General features: G+C 33.9%; 1 protein-coding gene across 1 annotated transcript in view; it reads left to right on the top strand.

Moving 5' to 3' along the window:
• Positions 1-24,639, top strand: part of LOC145266606 (uncharacterized) — a 155,045-nt gene that overhangs the window by 123,197 nt on the left and 7,209 nt on the right. Inside the window, exons 4-5 of the mRNA XM_080122500.1 lie at positions 9,594-9,665; positions 12,885-12,966. Of these exons, the coding sequence (XP_079978626.1) occupies positions 9,594-9,665; positions 12,885-12,966 (154 nt within the window). The remainder of the gene's footprint in view (positions 1-9,593; positions 9,666-12,884; positions 12,967-24,639) is intronic.

The following is a 24,639-nucleotide window of genomic DNA, read 5'->3' as shown; positions in this document are numbered from 1 at the left end:
TAACTACACTGCATGATTGTCAGTTTTTGTTATCACAACGTTTTGGGTGTTTAATATCACCTTTTGACAAATACACGAACATCTCATTTCAACTTTTCGCAAGATGCAGTTTTCATCTTCTTCATCCCATTTGTATCTTTGTTTTCAATTATTTCTCCCGCATGTGTTGCTGTATCAGGCCTGACGTCATCTCTATTTTGATATTATTGTTGTTTATTTCATTTATTTATTTATTTATTTTTTTTATTTGTGTGTGCGTGTGTATGTATATATAAAAAAAGTGTGTGTGCTGCTTCGTTGTTTGCACATTTTTTATCATCATCATTAACCCCCCTCCCCCTCCATACAGTTTCATTAATTTTGAATATCATTACTTACTTTAAAAGAAAAAAAATTTTTATTTCTTTTTTATTTTTATTTTTATTATTACACCGCTTGTCAAGAGGCCACTCTAGGAGGATAAGTGTTAATGAGTGTTAGGTATACAGTGACAGTGAGGCAACATCGTGGTGATCAGCAATGGTGGAACTTTGGTATGGTTTAATTAAGAGGACAGCTTATGTTATAGTCAGTTGGGATTAAGCCTCACGGTATTGTGTTCCACAGCTAGTTCTAGGAAAGAAACTTTGCTCATGGAATTTTCCTTTAGTTTTATGCACAGATAGTGAGTGAAATTGTTGACAGTTGCTAAAACAAAAACACTCGTCTAGCTGAAACCACTATCAATAATTTCCCCCACTCCTAAACATAGATTCCATGAACAAAGCTTCCGTCTTAGAACTGCACGCCTGTGGAACTCTCTTCCATTTGCCTGCTTTCCAGCTGACTACAATATGGTCGTCTTCAAGTCCAACGTAAACAAGTTCTTGATGAGCCGTTCCTCTTAAGTAATCCAATTTACCAAAGTTTCACGGCTAACAATTACTATGATATGGTCCCATTGACACTTCTTAACCCTTAGCCTCGAGTGGCCTCTGGACCTTGATAAGTGGTGACTCCTGTAAAAAAAAAAAAAAATGTTACATCGATCGAAACACAATGCGAATAACACTCAAGAGGAGAAAGATAGTCCAAAGAATACAAATAATTTTGCTTGTTATTAAGAACTTCTCAGACGGCGCCAATAAATTATTCCAATAATCACTGTGTACAAATAAATATGACGATGGTGATACGCGAGCCAACATATGTAACAATAGATTTTATCGTATTTTGTAGATTAAAAGACAATGTAAACGCATGTATAACGTGTACAAGTTTCCGTCCGACATTATTAGCTTCGACCTGACATGTATATTGATTTATCTGATTTTAGCTTAGTTCGGATATTTAATCAGACATTTTGGGCTAATACCAAAGTCTGTACAATAAAGTACTAATAGGCTCACGAGTTACTCGGTGATGGAAAGATTTTGATGAGTTGAGGCTTCCATAGTACAAATTTAATCCAGTAAATGCGACCCATTTTGTTCCGAGCAATTATTTCAATCTACAAGATTTGCAGGTTTTATTTTTTGGTGGTTGGACGTGATTGGCTTGAATGGAATTAACAAGACATTCTAAATCCTACCATATATTATTATGTTATTTTTATGTATTACTAGCCTGGGTGCCTGGCGTTGCCCGGGTGTTTGGAGGTGTGGGTTGAGCAAAAAAAAAAAAAAAGTGGTAGTTGGCAGGCAGGCTCGAATCCGTACTGCAAAAGAGGAAAAGAATGTGAAAAAAAAAAAAAAAAAAAAAAAAAACGTGGCACAGGAAGTGGCGAAGGTTTAAATTAAGGCTAGTAAATCGAAAAGAGAGGATGACTTTCGAAAATATTAGCGAAAAGGTGACCCCCCTCCTTGTAGAAAATTGCGCAGTTGAGGGTGAAGTTTTTAGCCAATTTTTTTTATATTTGTCATCCGAAGGGTTGAGATTCAAAATGATGCCGATTTTGTGAAAATCCGTTGCCTCTGTCGAAAGTTTTGGGCAGATGTTCATTCATTCATACATACATACATACATACATACATACATACATACATTTAAACAGACAGGTGGGATTTATGTTATAGATTATTATGTTAGATCACTGTCAGTACTAATTTTGAGCCTGGTCAGTACTGGGAATTCCAGGTGCTGTAAGTGCTCTCCGCTTATCTCAGCATTGTTTCGAGTCATTTAACACTTCTTCTCGCCACTGGACTCAAGCAGTACCGATTTAGGAGCGGTGTGGCTGAGGATTGCACAACCCTTGTCTCACAATTACACACAACTACCCTTACAGAGGGTATCCATTGTCTCTTGAAATTGAACGGAGGCATCGCATTATCACCATGTAATATTATTATTAGTAGTATATTATTTTAATTGGAATTCATTATTGAGATGAGTATTATTTATTGATTTTTATTTATTGCGGACTATTATCCCCATCTTTGTTGTTTCACAACGTTTCGGCCAACTATTCCTCTGGCCTTCGTCATTATATTAAATAATAATTAATTATTAGTAGTATCTATTATTATATATTATTATTATTACATAATATATATTATTAGTAGTGGTATTTATTATCTACTAACTGTACCTGGCCGCGTGTTGCTGTGGCTCAATTTGCTTAAATAGAAATCTATACATAAAAGTGAAAGTATCTGTGTGCCTGTGTACATTTCCCTATGCAATAACTCTGTCAATTTTTAGTCTACAGACTCGAAATTTGATATACAAGGTACTGAGATTTGGGAAAATCTTTTGTGATCGGTTTTCGGACAGAAATTTGGCTGTTAAGGGGTCAAAGTTCAATGATTTGACCTTTGATAACTCTACCAAACTCCTCCGACAATTTTGGGTATAAACAATTAAAATTTTAGATATAGGTTCCTTGGACATGGATCTAACTTAATAACTTGATTTGAGCCCAAAACAATAAATGTTTAGGGGTCAAACTTAAAAAAAAAAGACCTGCGGTTTCTACCAAATTACTCAGACAATTCCTGGTCTAAACATTTGAAATTTTACATAAAGGGTATTCAGAGATAGAGCAAGCTTTTTAATCGATTTGGGTTGAAAACTTTTAGTTATCAATATATAAATGTATGTATGTATGTATGTTTGCCTAAAACTTTCGACAAAGGCGATGGATTTTACCAAGATCAGTATCGTTTTGAAGTTCGACCTTTCAGACGACAAATATCGAAAAATTGGCTAAAAACATTAATATCTTCACCTTCAACTAAGCACTTTTCTACAGGGGGGGGGGATCGTTCTTTTTCACCGATATTTTTGAAAGTCATTCTCTCCTTTCGAGTGTCTAGCCTTAATTTAAACATTCACTTCTAGTTTGATGGTGGTCGTAACAGCAAAGATGTCAGGGTTTTTTCCTGTTCTTTTCTTCCTTCGCGGTACAAGTTCGAGCCTGCCTTCCTACTACCACTTTTTCTTTTTTCTTTTTTTTTTCTCAACAGACACATCCAAACACCCGGGAAACGCCGGGCTGAAATGCTAGTACAATAAAAAAGTAAAAGTGTAAATTTAATTCACGAAAACTTGTATTCTGTAATGCTTATATACAGTTAGTATTTTTTGTATTTTTTTTTTTTTTTTTTTGCAATTGTTTTAACAAAAGTTGTAACACACACACACAAACACACTCACAGACTATAATAATAAGAACCATTAGCGACGCATATTTTTTTTTTTGTTCATGTTCTCGTTACTTGTCGTGCACAATATTTTGAGACTTGTTAACGTTTATAGCAAATGCCCAGCGAATTGTGTAGTGCATCACACACATACAAGACGGTGAGTGATGACCTAAGCATGAAATGAACTTGATGCTGTGCGAAGGAATATGTCCCTTAGTGACGCCATATTGTAATTTTAGTAGCCGTTCATTTATGAAGGATAGAATTGGATTCCGGAATACGAGAATTATCAGAGCTCAGCCAATCAGAACGGACAGAGTTTGGAAAGGGAGCCGTTATTATTTATGAATCGTAAACTGAAGATTATGTTAGGTCTATGTGTTTAATAGCTAGTTACGAGCGGTGAAAGCACAAAATGGAAAGTGTAGAATTCGTTCTGGTGACAACTGGGAGTAGTTGTAGTACTAAATATAGGTTGAATTTTTTTCTTTAACATTTTTTTTTTCATCGACTATATCTTCAAAAGAAAGCGGAAGTCGAAAAGAAATTGTTTTATTTAGGATAACCTTTTTTTTTTTTTTAATGGAAATCTATCCAGACAAGGCATAAAGCCACTTCGTGTAAGAAATTCAAGAAAAAAGACATTTCTTCAAAGTAAAAAAAAAACAAAAAAAAAAACTGCTAAAACGTGTGATGAATAGATTGCAACTCATAAAACAGCAGCTCTTCCTCCTTTGTCTTTGGAGAAAAGAAAGCTTTGTTTTTTTAATAAGTAAACTTCCATACACATCTACCATAGAGACTTTCCTATCATTCTATTTTTAGTTCAATTTCACAGATAGTGAAAAAGGAAAATAGCTGTTGTGTACTTTCCCTTGAAACGATCTCTTTATCCGTTTTTGCTTTAAGAGTTATACCTCCTAAGGTAGGAACAGAAATATATCTCCATAAAAATAGCTTTCCGACCCCCATGGTTGGGAACCTCTTGTCCAAGCTGTACTTAAAGGTTATATCATGTGTTTGTATTCAATGGATACTATCTATACCCCTATAATTTTTTTTTTTTTTTTTTTATATTTATATTAAAAACCCCTTTTTTTCTATTTATTTCAAAAGAAAATACAACCTTGTTAAATATGCATTCCTCTGCAAAATATCTAGCTAATTTGCATATTCTTTTAAACATTCATTTTAATTCCCTATTAGTTTTTTTGCTTTTCTTATGAGATGATCATCTTTAGTTAATTATTACATGATTTATACTTGTGTAATATTTGCGTAAAAATCTTATAGTAAACATAAACCTCTTTCTCTCTATATATTTATGTATGCTTATATATATTTGTTTAAAAAATATTCCCTACCAAACTCCTCTGTCAGTTTTTGGTCTGCAGGCATAAAACTTCATATATAGGGTATTTGAACCCATGTAAAACTTTGTATTTGGGTTTTAGCCAGAGAAAAATCTGTGAAAAAGTGTGAAAATTTAAAAAATGAAATTTGCTAGGTGAAGATCGAACGACAGCTGTATAGATATGCATGCATAACGTAATGGTTATTGGTTCATGTTTTAATTTTTAGCTTTGTAGTAAACATGTCTTCATAGCTCAGGCATTAACACCAAAGAAAAAAGTAAATCGTAAGCTAAACATTTTGGTTTTGATTCTCGGTGGTGACGCACGAGTCAGTCTTTTTGTTTTTTTTAAATCTTTTTAAATCATTACTATATATTGGGTCCAATATAATAATAAATACGAAATCTGTATTAATCAAAATATCATATGTAAGCATATTTTACGACTGGGCAATGCCAGGTGGCCTGCTAATATCTATCTATCTATCTATCTATCTATATATATATATATATATATATATATATATATATATATATATATATACACACTTGTGCTTTTTTGTAGAAAAAGAAATCCCATACAGTGCTCTATTATTAGGGAAAAAACCTTTCTCGAAATAAGAGCAATATATTTTTTTGTATAATATATACAGGAATTTACATTTATATCGGTAGTCGGTACCGACGGTTTCAAGCCCGGTAGTTGAGGACTGCTCTTAATGTCCGCCTCAGGCTCTCTTCAGGTGTGCATATATAGAGTTCCGGTTCCGGTTAAAGACAGATGAGAGTCGGCTGAAGAGAGCCTGAGGCGGACATTAAGAGCAGTCCTCAACTACCGGGCTTGAAACCGACGGTACCGACTACCGATATAAATGTAAATTCCTGTATATATTATACAAAAAAAAAAAAATATATATATATGTGTGTGTGTGTGTGTGTGTGTGTGTGTGCATATTTTGCAAAAAGTGTTTTCTTTATATCTAGTCTTTTGTTGGCTTTGTTTCCTACTTGTTTTTTTTGTGTGTGTGTAATCCATCTTTAAAACAATATTATTTTGTTTTAATATATTTGTTGCTATTGTGTGCGTGTGTGCTCTATTAATGTGCTTGTGTTTGTAAAACATAAAAATATTCACTTTCCATTATTAGGTTCACATTGTCTATCCATCAGTCACGATTTTTCCATTGGTCAACAATTTTTTTTTTTTTTTGTTTTTATGTAATAAATTCATTGCGGAATTTGTGGAAATATCAAAGATCTTAAACTGCTTTTTAAAATTCAAAATATTGCGTTACTAGTAAATAATAAATGGCCAACAAAGAAACCAGATGCTATACAAGTTTGGTATTCTATCAACACAGCCTGTAGAACTTTGTTATAAATAGAGCTTAAAAGATTACCATAAAAATAATTATGACTGGTGTGACATTTATGATTTATGTCATGTTTTAAAATAAGCGACAATAATAAATTAATGGAATAGGTAAGTATTATCAGCATATTTGTCTTGTGATGCTATGATTTTTTTTTCATGATATTGAATTTAGTGTGCCATATATATATATATATATATATATAGCAAATGGTAATATTATTTATGGAAAAATTATTAATTTAGGCTCCAAGAATTCAACTTCAACAACAGATCTGCAGAGGGTAAAAGTCCCTCAATGGGTGTCCTGGATATGACCTTAAATTATATCCAGTGGTGAGGCCCCAGCTTGCGGGCTTTGGGGAGTGTGGAGCCACCCTTTAATTACCATTGCTCCCAGGTCCACTCTGACCCGGAGTGGTAGTACCTGTTAGGGTCCCAACTATGGGTTAAGTAGAAACCGACTTGAAAACAACAAATATATTATATTAAAAAATTTTTCTTCAAAATCTTTGGATTTGGCATTAAATAACCCGAAAAGGGTTGATATGCCGTAAAACAACTAACCAATCAACAACAGATCAGTGTACAATTGTTTCAGGAATGATTTTAAAAAAAAATTATTTAAATAAAGTCTCATAAGCAGCTCTGGGATTAGGCATAAAGCAGAAACCTTAAATATATGATCACCACTAAAGTGAAAATACCTAAAGATTATACAGCAAATCATATAATGTGTGTGTGTGTGTGTACACATCTCATGCACGGATCATAATATAATGATTAGATCACTCTGACAGACATTAAAAACATAAAAATAAATGCTTAAATTTCAACAACATTTCTCGCTGTTAACAGTGGCCGTTAACGCTCTGTTAACGCTCTGATCCCCATCTGGCATCAATTGAAATGGATGGCTCTCGTCTAGGAGAAGCCCCATGTTTTGACAAGCTTCTGGGTTTGTCCTTTACTCCTGATCTCAAATGGAACACGTACATCAAGTCTGTTGCCAAGGTCGCTGGAAAGATGATGGGATCCTTCTACCGCTCCAGAAGATATCTCACTACTGATGCAATTCTCTATCTATATAAAAGCCAAGTACGTCCAAGGATGGAATACTGCTGCCATATCTGGGCAGGAGCTACTAAAAACAGCCTATCCTGCCTTGACAGAGTACAAAATAGACTTCGTGGCTTAGTGGGGGATGGCCTCTTTTCTACCCTGCAACCTCTCTCCCACAGAAGAGACGTTGCGAGCCTATCCTTGTTTTATCATTATTTCCATGGCAGGTGCTCGTCTGAACTCTAATCTCTGGTCCCCCCTCGCCAATCCTTCATGAAAAACACCCGTCTAGCTGAATCCACTGTGAAAAATTTCTCCCACTCTTTATCTGTGCCTAAATCAAAACGTAGATTCCATGAACAAAGGTTCTTTCTTAGAACTGCACGCCTGTGGAACTCTGTTCCGTCTGCCTGCTTCCCACCTGACTACAACTTGGATGTCTTCAAATCCAATGTTAACAAATTCCTAATGAACCGCCCTCTTAAGTAAAGTCTTCATTAAATCTCCACACTAACGTACTGTACTTACAATAACCCTTATTCCTGAGTGGCTTCCGGGCCTTGATAAGTAGTGACCACCATGTAAAAAAAAAAAAAAAAAAAAAAAGAAAAAAAAAATGGATTTTCAGCTGCCCCTACAGAGGGTATCCTTTGTCTTTCGAGACTGAACGGAAGCATCGATATATATATATATATATATATATATGGTAAATTTGATACTTAAATTTTTTGCAGTAAAATATAGAATTTTTTTTAATTCATTATTTGAACAACTTAAAATATTCTTATTCCTTGTTCGAATAATAAATTTTTGTTTTTAAAAATTCTATATTTTACTGCAAAAAAATTTTAAATATCAAATCTACAATTTTCCCTTTGCTCTATCTATTATATTGAGCTATTTTATTTGGCTGGGATTGTCTTAAATAAAACTATTTTTGCCCAACAATATTTTATAAGACTGTGAACCACAAGATTAATTAATCTGTGATTAAATTCATCTCCTTATTCGGAGATATATATGATTAAATATTAATTATTTATACCTACAGACACTACTGTTTCATGTTTATATATAAGAAAGAAGTAAAACTTTTGCACATTACGACATGGAGTTTCAAAAGATTTAGCTTTTTAAAAGGAAACGTTAGTTATTTGGCTGACATCAACTTGTCAAGATTTGACCCAAATGTTTTTTCAGGTCAAAATGATGAAAAAATAAATACTGCTTTTTTTTTTTTTTTTTAAATTTAATTTTTTTAACCCCCAAACAAGGCATATTACCACTTGGGCGCAAGGGACTACTATTTGTGATCATATCTAACAGGTAATTGTGGGAAGTTGAGTAGCAAGATGTCTGTTCACATTACAGTTAAACTTCTGCAGGTTAGTACATTCAGGGAAACAGGGAGTCTGAGGAGAAAAAAACTAATATAGAATAGAAGGCTTTTCGGACCTCAATAGTGAAGGGGTGGGATTTTTCTGCTCGTAAGGCTAGTCAGGAGTATGTTGCTGAGGGGGCACAATTGCTATGAGTTCATCAGAGCACATTCCATTAAAGTACTTGTAAGACGGACACAAAAATGTGGCATTGCAACGATGGGGTAGACGTGGAACAAGTACCCCCTTTTCTTTTAAGAAGAACTAAACTCTTAGAAACAAAATTATATAATAGATTTTGTTTGTAAATTTGTATGCTAATCTAAATTAAATGACATATTTATTTTGTGTGTGTATGTACATGTTTTTATTTTATCAGGAGTTGAAATGTGTTGGGTGATTAATATATGTTGAAATGTGTTGGGTGATTAATATATGTTGAAATGTGTTGGGTGATTAATATATGTTGAAATGTGTTGGGTGATTAATATATGTTGAAATGTGTTGGGTGATTAATATATGTTGAAATGTGTTGGGTGATTAATATATGTTGAAATGTGTTGGGTGATTAATATATGTTGAAATGTGTTGGGTGATTAATATATGTTGAAATGTGTTGGGTGATTAATATATGTTGAAATGTGTTGGGTGATTAATATATGTTGAAATGTGTTGGGTGATTAATATAAAGTGATCCCCAAAGAGGTTTGATGGTTATGTATGTTTTCTTTTTCTTACGTCAATTCTGCAAACTTAAAAATTGAAGTTTTTACTCTCTTATTTTTTTTGTGTGTCCATAGCTTTGGAAGGCAGCAGTTATGGAAAGGCTGCCCAACAATCACTTCCGAATGAAGACACAGTCATGTCAGAAGGTAAACGATTTCATTAATTTTCTTTTTTTTTTTTTTTTTTTTTTTTTTTTTTTTTTTGGTACTTGTGCACTTATGCCACCATGCTGAAATAATAACGTTGTCTTGAAAGCCATTCTTAACATGTGAGGTGGCAAAAGTGCACAAACAACATTTTTTTAACCGGCATTCATTTGTTAGTGACAAGATCATTGTTATCCGCTTCAAGTCATCTACTTATCTGCTCAATCCCATCTGCCAGTAAACTCAATCTAACTCTGTCTCCTAAATATATCTACCTTCAACTGGAAATTCTAAATGCCTGGTCTTTTTCTTGGTTACTGTTCACTAAAAGGCAATCGCACCATACATTTGGAGAGTTTAATAGATCCGCCAGTCTGTTGTGTGCATTACCTGTATGTTGACATACATTTAACACTTAAAACATTTTGGTGTTATTCATTTGCAATTTTATTGTCTTATTTTCATTCATATATATATATATATATATATAGAATGCGATAGTCTTGCTGCTGTTAACAGTATTTTGAAATGATTTAATAAAAAAGAAAGGATAAATTATTATTGACTCCCTTTGTGATCTCCTCACACTGCTCTATATGCCTCAAATATATCTACCTTTGACTGGAAATCCTAAATGTCCAACCTTTTTCTCAGTTATTCTCAGCTGACTATCAAAACTGGCTGCATCTGCCTGTTTCCCAGCTCATTCTCTCCATTGTTATCTTGTCACCCGGAAGCTAACAGCTAATTGTCATGGTGTCATAACGTCTGTACAACGCAATAGATCCGTCTCTTTTGTAGTATTGTCTGGTTTTTTTTTTTTGGTTTTTTTTCTTCAGTTTTCACCTCAAACAAGGCACAGTGCCACTTTGAAGCAGGGGTCTACTATCAGGGCTATTATGAAGGGAGATGAGTAGCAAAATGTCTGTTCACATTACACTTGAACTTCTGCATGTCAGTACAGTTGGGAAATCAGAATCCCGGAAGGGAGTTCCAAAGTCTAGCAGTTCTGGGGAAGAAACTGTTGGAATAAAAGGCTTTCTTACACCTAGGGATCTCTACTGTGTAGGGGTGAGATTTAGCTGCTTGTCGGGTGTGTCCGGGGGGGGGGTATCTACATTGAGGGGATACAAGTGCTTGTAGTTCATCAAAGCATTTACCATTAAAATACTTGTAGAACAGGCAGAGGGATGCAATATTTCAGCGATAGGACAGGGGCTGAAGCTTAGATGACAGTTCAGGACCTATCAGGTCGGAGTTCCTTTTTTTTTTTTTTTTTTTTTTTGAACCCTGTCAAGGAATGAGAGACAAGTAGCAGATGCACCAGCCCAAATGTGACAACAATACTCCATACATGGGCGAATGGTCGCCTTATAGAGATACAGGATACTTTCAGGCATAAGTAATTTTCTAACTAATATTTTCTAGCAGTCCTGGATGTGAAGGGATGATGTGGCGAAACAGTCCATCATATGACAATGATAATAAAACTAAAAACAAATCTTGTCAGTCATACCGAATAACCTACCGCTCCAGAAGATATCTCACTACTGATGCAATTCTCTATCTATATAAAAGCCAAGTACGGCCAAGGATGGAATACTGCTGCCATATCTGGGCAGGAGCTGCCAAAAACAGCCTATCATGCCTTGACAGAGTACAAAATAGAATTCGTGGTTTAGTGGGGGATGCCCTTTTCTCTACCCTACAACCCCTCTCCCACAGAAGAGACGTTGCAAGCCTATCCTTGTTTTATCGTTAATTTCATGGCAGGTGCTCGTCTGAACTCCAATCCCTGGTCCCCCCTCGCCAATCTTTCACAAAAAACACCCGTCTAGCTGAATCCACTGTGAAAAATTTCCCCCACTCTATATCTGTGCCTAAATCAAAACGCGGATTTCATGAACAAAGCTTCTTTCTTAGAACTGCACGCCTGTGGAACTCTGTTCCGTCTGCCTGCTTCCCTCCGGACTACAACTTGGATGTCTTCAAGTCTAATGTTAACAAATTCCTAATGAACCGCCCCCTTAAGTAAACACTTCATCAAATCTCCTCACTAACGTAATGTACTTGCAATAACCCTTATCCCTGAGTGGCTTCCGGGCCTTGATAAGTGGTGATCTCTGTGTAAAAAAAAAAAAAAAATCCTGTAATCTATGTCTACACTTGACTCTTGAAGCATATTGCTGCTGGGTAATGTGTAACTTACTGACTCTAAATTTACACGAGACAGTACAAAGTTGTTTTGTTTGTTAATGTCGTGCAAAATTTGTACCTCCTTTTAGTCATTATAATTTTAGTCTTATTTTCAAAGTCACTCCAGACAAGGCATGAAGCCACTTGATGTAAAGAGTTTTAAAAATATGAAAGATGATTATCTTCATAACATCATCATTATCTATTCGAGTATTTAAGATGCTGCGAGTGTTAAACCCTAACTCGACGGTGGGCAACATCAGGTAATGTCTCCGACCTGCTCTCGATGCAATCCGGTTGAAAGTGTTTATTTTTTATTTTATTTTTATTTTTATTTTTTTTATTTTACATAGGAGTATCGGTTATCAAGGCCTATATGCCACTCGAGGATAAGGGTTAATGAGTGTACAGTAGGAAAGGGTTTATATCAGTTACTTCTTATGCACTCAAGTCAGGTTTTTCTTGGTCTACTACGCACCCTAACGCCTGTTGACTGTAGTCTTGAAGCGACCAAAGCGATAGATAGGAAGAAAACCATGAGTAGGAAGGGAGTTCCACAAGGCTACAGTTTTTGGAAAGATGCTACTCGAATAGGAAGCTGTGGAACTATCTTCTTGCTGACTGTTTTCCTCCTAATTATAGCTTTGTTTTTTTTTTTGTTTTTTTTTTTTGTTTTTTGTTTTGTTTTGTTTTTTGTTTTGTTTTTTGTTTTGTTTTGTTTTGTTTTTTGTTTTGTTTTGTTTGTTGTTTTTTTGTTGTTTTTTTTCAAGCCTAAGGTCAACAGACATCTCCTCTCTTTTCTTGTTAGCTCTTCACATCAAGTGACTTCAAAGCTTTTTCTGGGGCGATTTCCATTTAAAAAAAAAAAATAAATAAAATGCCAAAGTTTGTGGACAATAATTTGTTTCCATTAATTGCTTTGGCTGCACTAATTTTCTTGTTGCTATTTGCTATTGTCATTATGTTGTAATGATCAGCAGAAATACATTTCGTCATGGTTATGTTTCGTCTTATCTGTTTCAGGAAATGTCCTTGGAATTGTCATTGGTCTTTCTGCTCTAGTTGTAATCATCATGGCTCTCATCATGTTTTATTATAAACGCTGGTAAGTATGTTCTGGGTGAAGACGGGCAATTTTAAAAATTTATTTTTCATTTTTTACATAAAGTAAAGATGATTGCCTCCCCTTATTTTTTTTCTTTTTCTTCTCTTCATTTAACGAAACTTTTCCCTTGTTCAGGGCTCAAACTTTTTTTTGATATTATGCAAACTCATTCTCTAGTTTTCATACTTAAGCATGTCAACTGTCTTTCTCTTTTTTTTTTTTCTTTTTTTACATGGAGGCCATCACTTATCAAGCCACTCGAGGATAAGGGTTATTGCATGTACAGTAATCAATGGGATAGTATCGTAGTAATCGTTCGTATTGGAAATTTGATAGTGTCTTACTTACAGGGGCGGTTCACCAGGAATTTGTTTATGCTGGCCTTGAAGACATCCAAGTTGTAGTCAGGTGGGAAACAGGCAAACGGAAGAGAGTTCCACAGGCGTGCACTTCTAAGAAAGAAGCTTTGTTCATAGAATCTACGTTTTGATTTAGGCACAGATAAAGAGTGGGGAAAATTATTGACAGTGGTTTCAGCTAGACGGGTGTTTTTCGTGAAAGATTGGCGAGAGGGGACCAAGTTCCATTGTGTGTGGTCTTGCCTATTCACTTACATCCAAGTTTTCCTTGGCTAGCCAAACTTCCTGCGATTTAAAACATCCACACTTTATGCATGGAGATGACTGTTCGACGTGTTAATATTGTTATATATAGTGGTTTTCATTATTATTATTATTGTTATTAATATTTTTGTTATTGTTATTGTTCGTTGTTATTATTGTTATGAAGTCTTATTAAAAGTGAGTCTTAGAGAGTCTTATTAAGAGAGAAGTTGCGTTCTGTGTTTGTGTTATGAAGAGATTTATATATATAAAATGTTCATACTTAGAAGTGTAGTAGAAGCTCTTAGAGTGAGGAGACAGTGTTGAGACAGTCTTAGTGTTCACATTGTAGATATGAGATGTAGAGACATTATGTATGTGAAGACATTTTAAAACACAGGATATATAAGACATATAATGACAATTTCACTTTACCTTTTGGTAGAATTACAACACAAAGACGATGTTTATAAAAACACATGACGCATTTATTTCTTCTTCGACCAGTCAGTGATTTTCTTAGTCAAGAATTCAAAGTTTTACATTCTATGTTTCAAAGGTGACCGTCTCGCTTCCAGACTGTCGTCTCTCGTCCTCAGACTCTCAGACTCCCTGCTTAACTCTAAAGTTTCTAACTATATTGAGAACTTCCCATTTTCCATGACGTCATACACATGTTAAAACATGTGTCTTCTTTCACGTGTTCTGGAAGTGCGTGTCCAAAACTTTTTCCTTTGTTTACAAAAGGAATTTTAACATATATTCCCAGTAACCTCTATTTCCAATATGTTAAAAACATTTTTATTAAATTATCCTATAGTTGCATTCCTCATTCAATTTCATAACAGAATTGACAAATGCACATTCCTTTTCTTTAAACTATTTAATCTCTAAGCTAAACAATGGTTTGTTTTTACATTCCATTTTCTAATTCTCTCTCTCAATCTATTTCTAAACCTAAATTACGAGGTTCGAATTTCGTCTATTCTATTTCATTTTTACATTTAACTAAATCTCTCTATTTTTATACTTACATGAAAAGGAGACAGCCCTTATCATGTAACAATATCAGCGTAATCACTTCATCTTTAGAATAACTTAAATCAGGAGAACCCTATCTTGCCTTGACAAAGTTCAAAACCTTGTAGGCGATGTTCATTTCTCCTCACTGCAAACTCTTTCCCCACAGAAGAGACGTTGTAAGCCTGTCTTTGCTCTATCATTATTTTCATAAGTGCTTGTCTGAGCTTCAATCTATGCGCCCCCCCCCTCACTTGCCAAACTTTCATAAAAATCGCTCGTCAAGCTACAACCACTATCAACAATTTCCTCCACTCTCTACCTGTGTCTAAATTTAAACAAATTCAATAGAGAAAACTTTTTTCCTGGAGCTGTGCAACTCTGTTTCACTGACCTGCTTCCCAACTGACTACAACATTGTCGTCTTCAAGTCCAATGTAAACTAATTCTTATTGAGCTGCCCTCTTAAATAATCAAATTTTACCCCATTTCCACCAAAAACGATCACTAAGCTGTTGTCTCAGTGACCACCTTACACTCATTAACTCTTATTCTCTAGTGGCCTTCAGGCCTTTATAAGTGACTTGTAAAAAAAAAAAAAAAAGGAAAAATGTCAGGGAGTCAGACATTTTATGATATTTGTAATAGAAATCATCACTCTTGTAAACGACCTTGTGTTTGCTTAGCATATAAAATGACAGCTAAAAATGTAGAAAAGGAAAGACAAGCATAATTTTGTAGGTCGCTCATTGGTGGACAACGTATGCCATTAATTTGTATATGCACACAAGTGGTAACTGTTAAATAGGACAAATTCTAAAGCATGAAAGTTGAGTTGAGTTTTATGTTGGACAACTTAGAACGAGAACGAACGGTGGAAGATAATATCGAGTACACGAGGATTTGTTGCAAGTTGAGGAAAGAAAGGAAAAAAGACTTTTGTGCATTGTATCGACAAGAAAATGGTTTAACACTACCAGTTTTTTTTTGTTTTGTTCTCTTTCCATTTTATAATATTACACAAGCTCACTCTCCATCTTTAACTCAGCAGATTTCTCTCAGCGAGATACGAATACATCAGGTAACTTAGATGCAATCACTTTAACGTTATGAACTTGCCAGGTAACTTAGACGAGTTCACTTCAACATTTTAACGTCCTGTTTAGACGGAGAAAAGATAGTACGTCAACACATTTTGAATGTCCAGTCCAGTTTAATCCGAACTGCCGCCTTCAGCTTGAAATTTATAACAAAACGAGGGAATACGCAGATCAATCAACAAGCAGAAATTAGTCACATGACCAACAACATCAATAGCAATATGCAAACTAAAACGAAAGGAAGAAAAGGAAAAAAAAAAGAAATATACCATCAGCATCCACTGCCGTATGACATGATGACACAAGAGCATTTTGTTAGCTTTTTTAATAAAATTTTTTTAATTAAGACAAATATTGGTCTGTTGTAAAAAATGTTTCTGATATATTTTAATATTTAATCCTGATCAATATTTTGTTTTTGATTAGTAAATAAAAGAGACGGGAGCTTTTACCCTCAGATTCAGAAGTCCTCCCACTGTCATCCGTAACACTAGGAATAAATTTAATAAGACAGTTTTTCAAAATTCATCAACTGGCCTCCGTTGAAAGATGAGTGAGTTGTTCAATTAATTATAAATTACGACTAATTAGGACAATTAGTTTTGTTTTCAAACAAAACTCGATCCCAGAACTAAGTGAATTTAAGAATTCAAAACATGCAGTATTTTTTATTTTTGAAATAAATGTTTATTTAAAATTTCTAATTTTCGATTTATACGAAAGCCTTCGTCAGGAAGTGCATGATTGAGTGTTAACACACTAAACTGAACGATATTATAGTTATTTGTATTTTTACTTACATTGTCCGAATTTAGTAACAGCCAATTACTGTTGCTGCTAATTCACTGCTGTCGCGGAAAAACAAGTAGCAAGTGAAACAGAATATAGGGTGACCCCCCAAAAAATCAAAAGCTAAATGGTAGGTCATCTAGAACATATGTAACGAAGCCGAGCGACACCGGATAACCTTGCGAGGAAGAAAGGGTTATACATATTCTGTAGAACAGAGAAGAAAAGGCGAAAGACCTTTGTGTTTTGATGTGATGTTTTGAATATAATAAACTAGTTATGACCAAAGTTTCATTTCATTCGGACAAAACACTAAGAAACTGGGCCTAATTAGAGTTGGGGCCCGTTTTTTTGGCGGGGTCACCCTGTAAAAGGGAGATAATTGGAGGGATTTTATTGAAAGCAGACGAGTGTCGTACATTGTTATTACATATGTGTTTTATGGGGGCAAAAAAATAAGACTAAAATAAAACAAAAAACAAGTGAATTTATTGGAAGCCTTGAAAAATCCTGGATTACAATAGAAAAATGCGAGCATGAAAAGTAATATGGTTAAACTTAAACATGGAAAAGTAAAGGACTAGTTAAAACTGGAAAAGAAAAGAAGATATTCTAGTAAAAAATATAAATTTATAACTTAAAATATTGCAGCATTAAGAATTGATTATATGTTATAAATTGAATTTTAAAAAATTCTTAATGTTGCAATATTTTAAGTTATAAATTTCTATTAATCTCTATATAAATAAAATGAACTCATTTTTTCCCGTCGGATTTTGACCTTAATAGGATTAAAAATCAAGATATTTCATGCAAATATAATATGCACAAACGGCAGAACAATATCTGAGGTGTGTTATAGGCTTATTATTTCTCAAATTCCTCGATCTATACTTTTTCTGCTGAGAAGTCACGGCCAAAATCGGTTAAGATCAATGGAAGTGGTAAAATATTTTCTCTTATAAATTCCTCCTCCCCCTGCCACCACTTAACACCGTTTGGGGATCGTTCACAAGGAACAGTTGAGAAGAGAAGACCGGTTTGGCTTCGTAGTTCTTTCATGTGAAGTTATTTAAAATCACTAAACTAAGCTGCAGTGCTCTGTGGCGTATTGGTTAGCGTGCTGGACAATTCACATTATATTTTCACGTTCGCGCCGACCTACCGTAGTCGTTGTTTTTTTTTTTTTTTTTTGTTTTTCCTAAACAACTGGAATGGACTTTTCTTGGTGGCCGAACTGTTAACGTTGCAGATGTTTTTATTTTGTTTGTTTTTCACACTTTATTTTCCTACTTTTACTCATGACTCCGGGTTTGATCCTTCCTACTTACCTACCATAACATTTTTTAAAACTCCCCCCCCCCGTCCCGGAAACAAACACTCGGGCAACGCCGGGTACCCCCGCTAGTATATAATATTACTAAGTTTGGTGTGAGGCGAACCGACTATACTGACTATATTAATAAGATGTCAAATATTTTAGATGACACTACTAAATTTCTCAAACTTGGCTTGGTCAACTCGTGTGATAATGTCCGAATTTAACTTAGTAACAGCCAAATTAGACGTATTTAAATACTAGAACCTATAAAAACCAATTGCATATAACCATTTACAAGTAAGACAAGGAGAAAGAAGAGAAAATAAAAAGCACTTGAAATAATTATAAACTTTTATTTAAAGAGGGAAAAAATAAATTGAAAGGGGAGGGAGAAAGAAAATGATAATAAAGTCTGAAGTTCACCTTTTAACCATATAAAAGACTGTATTTTGACTGCCAAAAAATATCCCCTTTTGACTAACCTTAAGGGTTCTAGTAACAGTTCTGGAGAGAGAAAGAATAGATTAAAGCAAAACTTAGAAGTAAGGATAATTTATACGGAATTCTTTTTAGAGAGAAGGATTGTCATTCCTACTTTTGATAGCATAAAAATAAAAAATGTCTCATTAGATTTTCTTTTTTTTATCAAACAAATCTGCATCTTCAACTTGTGACACTTACGTCACCCGCGTGTCGTCTAGTGGTGGATGTCCCCCGATTGTTTGTCCTCGTGTCTTCTGATGAGAATGTCAGCGGCCAGTACCTGAAACAGACTCGTCATGCAAAACAATTGAAAAGACCAAGTCAATAGTTGTTTTCTTTTGTTCACAATTCCTTGTATTTCAATTACGGGTACAATCGTAATTCGCTGTTAAGTTAGGGACTGGCCGTTTGTTAACTGCAAAGTTCTCTCGGTTTCGATAAAAACTAAATGGCTACGCGTCGGCAGGTCAATCGATGAGGTGCTTTTTCGCTCGTTCGAGCTCAGGGAAGCAGAACGTCACTCCGTGTCTCGGTCTCTCTAAACGCGCTGCTTATATTGTGGGGGCGGAAGCTAAATCTTCTTCTTTTTCTCTCATTCGGCCCTTTAGCCAATCAGGATGCCAGAACCGCTGTCACTCAAATCTTCACCAGGCTGCCTATGCCCAAAAAAGGGGTTGTTTCTTCTTCTTCTGTTGGCAATAAGTAGAATATCTCAGCCGGCGTGTGCCTAATAGAATTTGACGGGCCATTAAAACCAGAATGGTCTCGTTCAATTAACTTTGAGGGATCATAAAAATGAAGCAAATCCAACTCCACAAAGGCCACGCGTCTTTTCCATAGAGGCCACCCACATCCCAGGGGCAGTCAACAATAGTCGCTTTGTAAATTGGAATTTCATTGGTACTTCTTTTCACTCTGGGCTGTCATGGTCAATTAGTGTTTACAGCTTTCTTGACCAAAAGAAGTATCCCCCGCATTCTTGCCCTATCTACATTTCTTTCCTTTTATTTATTTTTTTCTCTTTTTTTTCACAACTGGTCTTCTTTCTATGCCTGTCGTTCGCCCCCCCCTCTTTTCTCGGTCGTCTGCTATTTCTCTTCTGTTCACAACTGTTTTTTTCTATGCATGTCGTTCCCCCCCCTCTTTTCTCAGATTAGTGCACCTCGAGCCTGTCTCAACTTTCTTTTAATCATATTTGTCAGCTTTTACTTGAAAAAAAAAAAAAAATTACTTGACCTATGTAGTTTCAACAGTTTAGTCGAATGAAAACTTTTTTTCTTATTAGAGAAGGCTCTTTCTTGCTGCACCATTGAATATTATACACTTTCCTTTCACTTCGAATATTTCCTGAGGAACAAGCAAATTATTGTTGTTTGCAACGTCACTTTTTCACTCGTCTGAGGTTTAATATTTGCACTTATTTCTTTCCCTCTAGACAAGACTTTTGATTTTTTAAGACTTTTGTGTCTGAACTCTGCCAGCATTTTTCTCTTCATTTTTGTCACCTAGACAACAATTTAACTGACGAAGTAGGACCTTTATCTAGAGCCTCCTGATGTCTCGCCACGATGTGTTACGACATCCAGGTTCGACATTTTCAAGCAACCACCAAAGCAACTGCCTTTTTTCACTTCCATTTTTGCTTAAATCAGCGAGCAAAAAAATCGCTCGACCAATCGTCAACAAAGAAACAGTCACATGCTATCAGTAGTAGTCTACAACTATTTGCATAGAAGGGTGGGTTAAAGAAGGAAGGGAAGAGAGAAAGAAGGGTTAGGGTATAAGAATTAAATTCTGACAACATTTTATGCTTGTGTTCTCAATTGCATGACTATCGAATTTCCGTATTGTATGATATTTTGGGAAATTTTCCTTCGTCAGATAGGTTTCACTTTAGTTAAAACGTGCCTACTGAGTTTGTCAGTTTCACAGAAGTTGAAAATTTTGTTTTAAAAATATTATTAAACTAAAAAAATGAAGAACTTGTGTGAATATTCAGTATTACATTTTTTTTTTTTTTTTTTGTTTAGATTTTATTTTTGTGTATTTATAATTTAATTTGAATTTTTAATTTATTTTCTACATTCTTAAGATTTATGCTTGGTCATGACTGAGAGAACAAGCTATTTTTTTGTAATCTGTTTTTTTTTGTTTGTAATCTGTGTTTTTTGTTTGTAATCTGTTTTTTTGTGAAATCTTTTTTTTTTTTTTTATAATCTGTTATTTTTTTTTTGTAATCCATGTTAAGTTTTTTTGTAATCCGTGTTTTTAAGGGTTTTTTTTTGTAATCTGTGTTTTTTTTTTTTGTAATCTGCTTTTTTTGTGAAATCTAAGGGTTTTTTTTTGTAATCCGTGTTTTTAAGGGTTTTTTTTTTTTGTAATCCGTGTTTTTAAGTGTTTTTTTTTTTTGTAATCTGTGTTTTTAAGGATTTTTTTATAATCCGTGTTTTTTTTTGTTTTTTTTTGCAATCAGTGTTTTTATTTTTTTTTTTTATTTGTAATCCGTGTTTTTAAGGGTTTTTTTTTTTTGTAATCCGTGTTTTTAAGTGTTTTTTTTTTTTGTAATCTGTGTTTTTAAGGATTTTTTTATAATCCGTGTTTTTTTTTGTTTTTTTTTGCAATCAGTGTTTTTATTTTTTTTTTTTATTTGTAATCCGTGTTTTTAAGGGTTTTTTTTTTTGTAATCCGTGTTTTTAAGTGTTTTTTTTTTTGTAATCTGTGTTTTTAAGGATTTTTTTATAATCCGTGTTTTTTTTTGTTTTTTTTTGCAATCAGTGTTTTTATTTTTTTTTTATTTGTAATCCGTGTTTTTCCCCTCCTTTTCTCCTCTTTTCTATCTACTTTCTACACCTCAGTGTGAAAAATGACACAAAGGTAAGTTATATCATGTAAGATTTTTTAACCACAAGCTATTCCGGCATTTGTTTTAATATCTGGTAAAGTATGCTTGTGTGGCGATATGATAAAGCCATAAATATAAAACAGTGATGAAAATGCGGCGCAATGGATAAAGGTGTTGATTAATAATCAATTCTAAATGACACTCCTCTGGAGCTTGAAAGTGTAATCTTTACTACAGCCAATAACAACTAAGAATGTTATACTAGTTAACACTTCTACCCAATCGTAGGTGAGAGAACAAGAATGATCTACTCTCATGGATTAAATAAAGTTTTAGGTTTGAAATTCCGTGTAAGTTCAGGAGTTGAACATAAGTTCAGAAAAGATGCACACAAAAAAGTCGGAAGTTAATATTGGTTAAAATCTTTTTACAAATATTTTAAGGCACTTTCTTCGCATAGCACACTGCTTGCTGCTTACGTTTCCAGTTTTTTTATTCACTGGATTTTCCACTAACGATAACGCTTCACAGGACCTTTCTTCACAGTTCTTCTGTTCTGTAACCAAGACCAAAATGGAATACGAAGAATATTTTGCATTGTTTAGGCTTGCTTTACTAGTTAACAAACTTTTTCAAGTTTGTGTATGTTTGGAGGTACAAAATTTGTATAAAGCTTGCTGTGTATTTTATTTAAAGGTTTTTATATATATATATATATATATATATATATATATATATATGTGTCAAGGACAAAGAAATTTTTTTTTTTTTTTTTTTTTTTTTTTAATAATTACAAATTTATATTTGGTGTCTACACCAACAGATAGAAAACCTATTTCCTCTTTCCTCGCTCTACCCCTCTAATATAATTGCATGACACACACAAATGTGTGTGTATATATGAATATATATAAAGAAAATCCACTGTTTTAAGAGGCGCTTTTTATTCTGTATTAAAAATTTAATGGTTGAAAAGACCAGACAAGGGCAAAATTGATTTTAATAAACATATCTATTTATTAAAATATAATTGAACTTTTTTCAAATGATAAAATATTCTTCTTTAGGAAATATGAACAGTTTTTTTTTTTCTTCTTTCGTTTCATGGTGGTGGTAAGTCCTGGCGCATCCTCTGAGGTTATGAATTGAGCCTCAATGACATGAAAAAAAGGTTATTTCTTGAAGAATAATTTATTATTCGAAATTTTAAAAAAAACTATTTTTTTGAAGAAAAAAGAATTATTTGAAAAAAAACGTATTCCTTAAAAAATGTTTTATTTGAAAAAAAACAAACTATTTCTTGAAAAATATTTTATTTGAAAATTAGAAAAAAAAAACTATTTTTTTAAGAAGAATTTATTATTTGAAAAAAATACTTTCTTGAAGAAAAATATTTGAAAAAAAAAAACTATTTCTTGAATATTTTATTTGATAAAAACTTTCTTGAAGAATAATTTATTCAAACATTGGAAAATAAAAAGCTGTATTTCTTGAAGAATAATTTATTTGATTTATTTGAAAAAAAAAATTCAATTTAATTTTAATAAATAGATATTTTTATTAAAATCAATTTTGTCTTTATGTGGTTTTTTTGACCGTTAAATTTTAAATTTGTTACTATATCCTTGGCTATCTACAAATACTAAACGAATAGAAAACTAATAGCAAAAATCTTCATGCACACAGGTGTGTAGTGACTAGGCGCCATGCACTGCAGCTAAAACACACATACACAGCCATGCAGCTATTAAGGGTTATACATTTTCACGTTAACATAGTAACTTTGCTACAGTATTAAATGTTCGCCTTGCTAGCGCATAAAAAATTCATTTGATTTAATTGTTTTTCGAGTCCAGTATCACAATGGAATTATATTTTGGGGGGGTGCTTGTGCAGTTTACCAAAGACCTTAAAAAATGCAGATATTGAAAAATAACTATATTTGTACGTATCCTTATGGAATAAAGTCCTCATGGAGGAAAATCAAATTTTGATGAGGTTCATCATATCGCAGCCATTTTGACTATTTCCTCAGACGAGGAGGGAAGGGTGCCAGGAGAGATAACCCCATCACTGCTTAAAATTTGTCAAAATTTGATGAGATTATTTTGAAGCATGGGCAGAAAAAATACCAGTACTTCTACACTTTATCGACAAAACTGGAGACGCTATTTTATTTCGCGCACTTGCTGTTAAAATCCAAGGGAGAAATCATTATTTTAAACTATGGCCGAAGCATGAAATAAATAACAAAAATATTAAACTGGAGAACGTTTTCATGAATTAAATCGAAACATTTCCAATTAAACAATTACGGATATATGTTCTCTTTCACTTTTTTTATTTACTTTTTTTTCACAGTTCTTTCTGGAAGTTTATCTAGTTTAATTATTTTGTTATTAATTTCTAACTTCGGCCATAGTTTAAAATACTGATTTCTCCCTTTGATTCTAATCAACAGGTGCTCAAAATAAATTGGCGTCTCCAGTTTCGGCGATAAAGTGTAGAAGCACCAAAATACAGAGATAAACTTTTTTTTTTTCACTTATTTTGCAGTTTCTGTTTTTTTTTTGTTTTTTTTTAATCCCTTTTTTTTGTTTAAGGCCCTCCCCCCCAACCTCCTCGCCCGACAATACGATTGATCTCATTAAAATTTGATTTTTCCCCTCTAAAAAAAAAAATACTTGATCAAATTAAGTGATTTCTTGTTTTTATTCCATTACGGGTATGTACAATATAATTTTTTTTTTTTTTCAATATCTTCGTTTTTTTTAATGTCGTTGGTAAACTGCACAAGCACCTGATTCTTTTTTAGTTTTAACTTCATTTTTCTATCATATCAAAAACAAATCTATGCAGCACTTCTGTGTGAGAACATGTGTTCCGATGCTTTGTACCATTCAGTTGTCTTATGCGCCACAATATTCGTCAGAAAGAGAAAAGATATTAGTCCATGGGGCATCGCTGATGTGTTTTCTGATGGCTTCCCAATCAGCCTTTCTGAAGTATCTTGCCATTTTGAGCAACAGTCGATTTTTCGTCAGCGAGAAAGTAAAACTCTTATGCTGGTTTTTGTATAAAAATATAAAAAAAACTTGCATTTGCTGTTTCTTTGTTACTGCATAATAAATGTGTGTGTCTAGCCAGAGACTAGAGCGGTTAGGGGAGGTGGGTGGATTAGAGCCACACTTGTACAGTGTTGATTTTTCGGTTGCTGTGGCTTTTTTTTTTTTTTTTTTTTTACTACAAGCATCAGGCATCACCATATTATCAAGGGCAAGAGGCCACTCGAGGATAAGGGTTAAAGAGTGTACAGTAGGCTTCTGTCTCTTTCCTTTTTTTCTCTGGGCTATATATGTGACCTGCTTTGTTTTCAGCCGCCTCACCTCCGACAGGTGCGTGTGTCAAGTAGTTGACCTTTCACCTGTAGATCTTGATATGACAACTTTGACCTCATCGTTCGGTGCGTTTGCCACTGGCTGTCATGCTTGTGTTTGCATGTGTGCACCTCAAACG

The sequence above is a fragment of the Euprymna scolopes genome, chromosome 41 (genome assembly GCF_053919585.1).
Source record: "Euprymna scolopes isolate OS-2025 chromosome 41, ASM5391958v1, whole genome shotgun sequence".
Taxonomy (NCBI): Eukaryota; Metazoa; Mollusca; class Cephalopoda; order Sepiida; family Sepiolidae; genus Euprymna; species Euprymna scolopes.
Note: the sequence above shows the minus strand (reverse complement) of the source record. Positions and strands in the feature narration are given on the sequence as shown.